Raw genomic sequence first — 3367 nt, forward strand, 5'->3', positions numbered from 1 at the left:
CGCCGAGGGGAGGGAGGCACGGCCCTCGCCGCATCGCAACTCGCGGCTCCTGCTCTAAACTTCACCCCACGCTCCCCTTCCCCACCCCAGCGGTGTTTCCCGGGCTCTGGCAGGGAGCTGGCGCTCCTGCCGTGCCGCTCTGCGGAGTGTCGCGTCCCTTTAAATCCGCCTAGCTGACAAGGCACCCGCGATCCTTCTGGAAGAGCGCTGTGGATCTTTCTTTCCTCGTCCAGTCACCATGGTTGCATCGCAAGTGCTCGATTCCACTTGACTAACTACAGATATTTGGCGGTCTCGTTAAAGAACGGAGGTTTCCTTGTCGCCGTAGTTCAGTTATGGGATGCTGTAATTGTAGGAAAATTACTCGGTTCTTAGTGCAGCCTTCACCTGTGGAAGTCTCTGCCCTCCAAAATATTTGTTGTTGTTTATAAATGTACGTACTGTACAGAATAAAAGTGCAGGGAGGGAATCATTGATGTGTTTCACTTTACCCATTAGAGAAGGGTTGAGTGTGACTCTGTGAGACACTGTAGTTGTACAAGACGCTCGTGGACTGCTATCACAGATGATAATGTGGGGACTCTGGGATAAGGCGTAATGATTTCAATTTAGCTGAGACATTAAATAGGATTCTTTACCAATTTTCTTATTGTAGCTTGGTATGTGCCATGTCTAGCTTCACTTGAGACCCTCCAAGAATTATGTAGGAAGGAAAATCTCAGATGTAAATCCATTGGAATCACCAACAGGAATCTAAAGAGTTATGAGGTGGAATATTTGTGTGACTACAAGGTAGAAGAGGTAAGAGAAACACAGACCAATTTGATCACTCTTTCAGCTGAAATTTGGAAGCGAGCCAAAGGTAGTTTTGCTCATAATATAAAGTAGCAGGCTGTGAGGACAAAGCTCTTGCTGACGTCGAATGAAATATCTTTTAAACTTTGAACTGTAAACAGAAAGCGGTATAACTTACTGCTTTCCGTATGTTGAAGGAAGGTCTTTTTCTGAAATTACAGAGATGTTAGAATATGAAATGTTTCGCCTTTGCGTATCTAGAAGTTAAGCAAAATGCTGATGCTTTTAGGTTGTAGCTTGGTATGTATTATGATGCTTCTCCTTTATTTGCAGGTAACAGTCTATATTTTTCTCTTGACTGTTGTAGTCTGTTTGATGACGAGTTAGGGCCACGTGCTGCAACTGGATTCCTATGGCTTGATCGTGCCAGTGAAATTCAGTCTCAGGATTTGGCCTTGTTACAGTTATTTGGCCTTTTTAAAATAAGTACAAAATGTATGCTTCTTGATTATAAATACAATATTACGCGTTTTTAATGGATTACTCCTTTGGGAGGATGGTTGATATGACAAATAGTGTTTTTCAGAGATTTTTCTGGTAAGTTTAGAATTATTTTTTTTGTTCTGTATGTGATACAACTACATTCTGCTTGTGCATACCAGTCATGCAACTAGCAGTTATACAGTTAGTCTAATGTACTTAACGGCCTTAACAAACTAGCCTCCTCCAGGTATAACATTAGCGATCAGAGTTCATCCCAGCTGTTTATTTCTTTGCCCCTAGAGATGATATGTAAAGTATCCAAAGTTGTGCTATATGTTGATTTGTAAACAGAAAACTTGTTTTTTCTCTTTCTCCCCAAGTCTAACTGTTATGGGGACATCAAGACCTTCTGCACTGTGTGCCGTTTCTTAACTCCAGAGCTCTTTTGTGTTTGTCTGTGCACTCTGTGATGCTGGATTTCAGCAAAATGAAATGTGGCTAAATCTGTGTCTGTTTCTGTATTTCAAGGGCACAGAATACTATCTTGTGAAATGGAAAGGATGGCCAGAATCTTCAAATACTTGGGAACCTCAGAAAAATCTGAAATGCCCATTGCTTCTTCAAAACTTTCTTAGTGACAAGAATGAATACTTGTCTCGGGTGAGAGATGGCAAAGCACTGAAAGTGAGAAACCATGTTAAAGCTTTGAAACCTGCGGTTGCAGATTACATTGTAAAGAAGGCTAAGCAAAGAATAGCTCTGCAGAGATGGAAAGAAGAACTCAACAGGAAAAAGAATCATAAAGCAATGATTCTGGTAGAAAACACTGTGGATCTTGAAGGCCCTCCTTTAGACTTCTACTACATTAATGAGTATAAACCTGCTCCGGGAATAAACGTAATAAACGGAATAACGACTGGCTGTGAATGCGCTGACTGCCCCGCTGAGAAGTGCTGTCCAAAGGAGGCTGGATTTATTTTGGCTTACAATAAACGAAAGAAGTTGAAAATCCAGCCCGGCTTGCCCATCTATGAATGCAATTCGTTTTGTAGGTGTGGGCCTGACTGCCCTAATAGGATAGTACAGAAAGGTACACCGTATTCTCTTTGCATCTTCAGAACTAACAATGGCCGTGGCTGGGGAGTAAAAACCCTCCAGAAAATTAAAACCAACAGTTTTGTCATGGAGTATGTTGGAGAGGTATGTATTTATCTCATATAGATGAATTATTTACAATAAAGGAAACGTTGGAGAAAATCTTTATGAGCTTTCTCTCAGTTTTAACACTTCTTGACTTCTACTATATAATAGATAGGTCTACTTCTGAGTAGAGAAATACAATAAATAGGCATTCTAGATGACAGAAAAAATATATTGTCCTGAACATCCTCTATTCCAGAGCAATTGCAAAAGGTTGAATGTAAAGAGAATGCTTACCCTGTGTGTCGCTAGACAAGTATTTTAGATATGCGCCCTGATAGTATTTCTAAAGGCAAGTCCTTCTTTTCTTCCATGGCAGTCATATTCTTTATTCTTCCCTGATCATCTTTATTACTGTAGTTTTTGCTGTTCCCCAGGCACAGTCATTACCAAATTCCCCACCCAGTCCGTCAGTCCCTTTTCTGTTAAGGTAGTATTTCCAAACATATTTATTACTTCTGATTAACATCAAGAATAAGACTTGTAGTATGGACATTTTCTGTTTACTCAATCTCATACTATTTCAAACAGAACTTTCATGTTATAAAATACAGACCTTGAGTTACTCTCGAGATTTTGTATTGCCCTGTGTTTATCTGGTTCAGCCTCTCCTCTGCTTCAGGGCTCTTTACATCAGTAGCTCCTGGCGGCCTCTCTGATCCAGTCTGTTGTATTTCTTCCGCAAATCTGCCTTGCTACTAAGTTGACTCAAAATAATTCCTTCTGTCCCTTCGTACAAATGTTTATGGTCTTTACTGTATTTCCTCCATCCTTCCTGCCCCAAATCTTCGAACTTCTCATGTTCATACCTTTTGTGTAAACGTACAAGAGATCAGTCTAAATATCTCTGGTGAGGGGTTAATGCAGAAAGATGATTATGTAATTTTGT

At 40.6% G+C, this 3367-nt stretch overlaps 1 protein-coding gene across 1 annotated transcript in view; it reads left to right on the plus strand.

The window, feature by feature from the left end:
* The first annotated feature begins 335 nt into the window (after positions 1-335).
* The window catches only part of SUV39H2 (suppressor of variegation 3-9 homolog 2 (Drosophila)), a 10602-nt gene continuing 7570 nt past the window's right edge, over positions 336-3367 (plus strand). Inside the window, exons 1-3 of the mRNA XM_009321779.1 lie at positions 336-345; positions 656-801; positions 1807-2478. Coding sequence (XP_009320054.1) covers positions 336-345; positions 656-801; positions 1807-2478 — 828 coding nt within the window. The remainder of the gene's footprint in view (positions 346-655; positions 802-1806; positions 2479-3367) is intronic.

The sequence above is a fragment of the Pygoscelis adeliae genome, unplaced genomic scaffold (assembly GCF_000699105.1).
Source record: "Pygoscelis adeliae isolate BGI_AS28 unplaced genomic scaffold, ASM69910v1 Scaffold202, whole genome shotgun sequence".
In the NCBI taxonomy this organism is placed as follows: Eukaryota; Metazoa; Chordata; class Aves; order Sphenisciformes; family Spheniscidae; genus Pygoscelis; species Pygoscelis adeliae.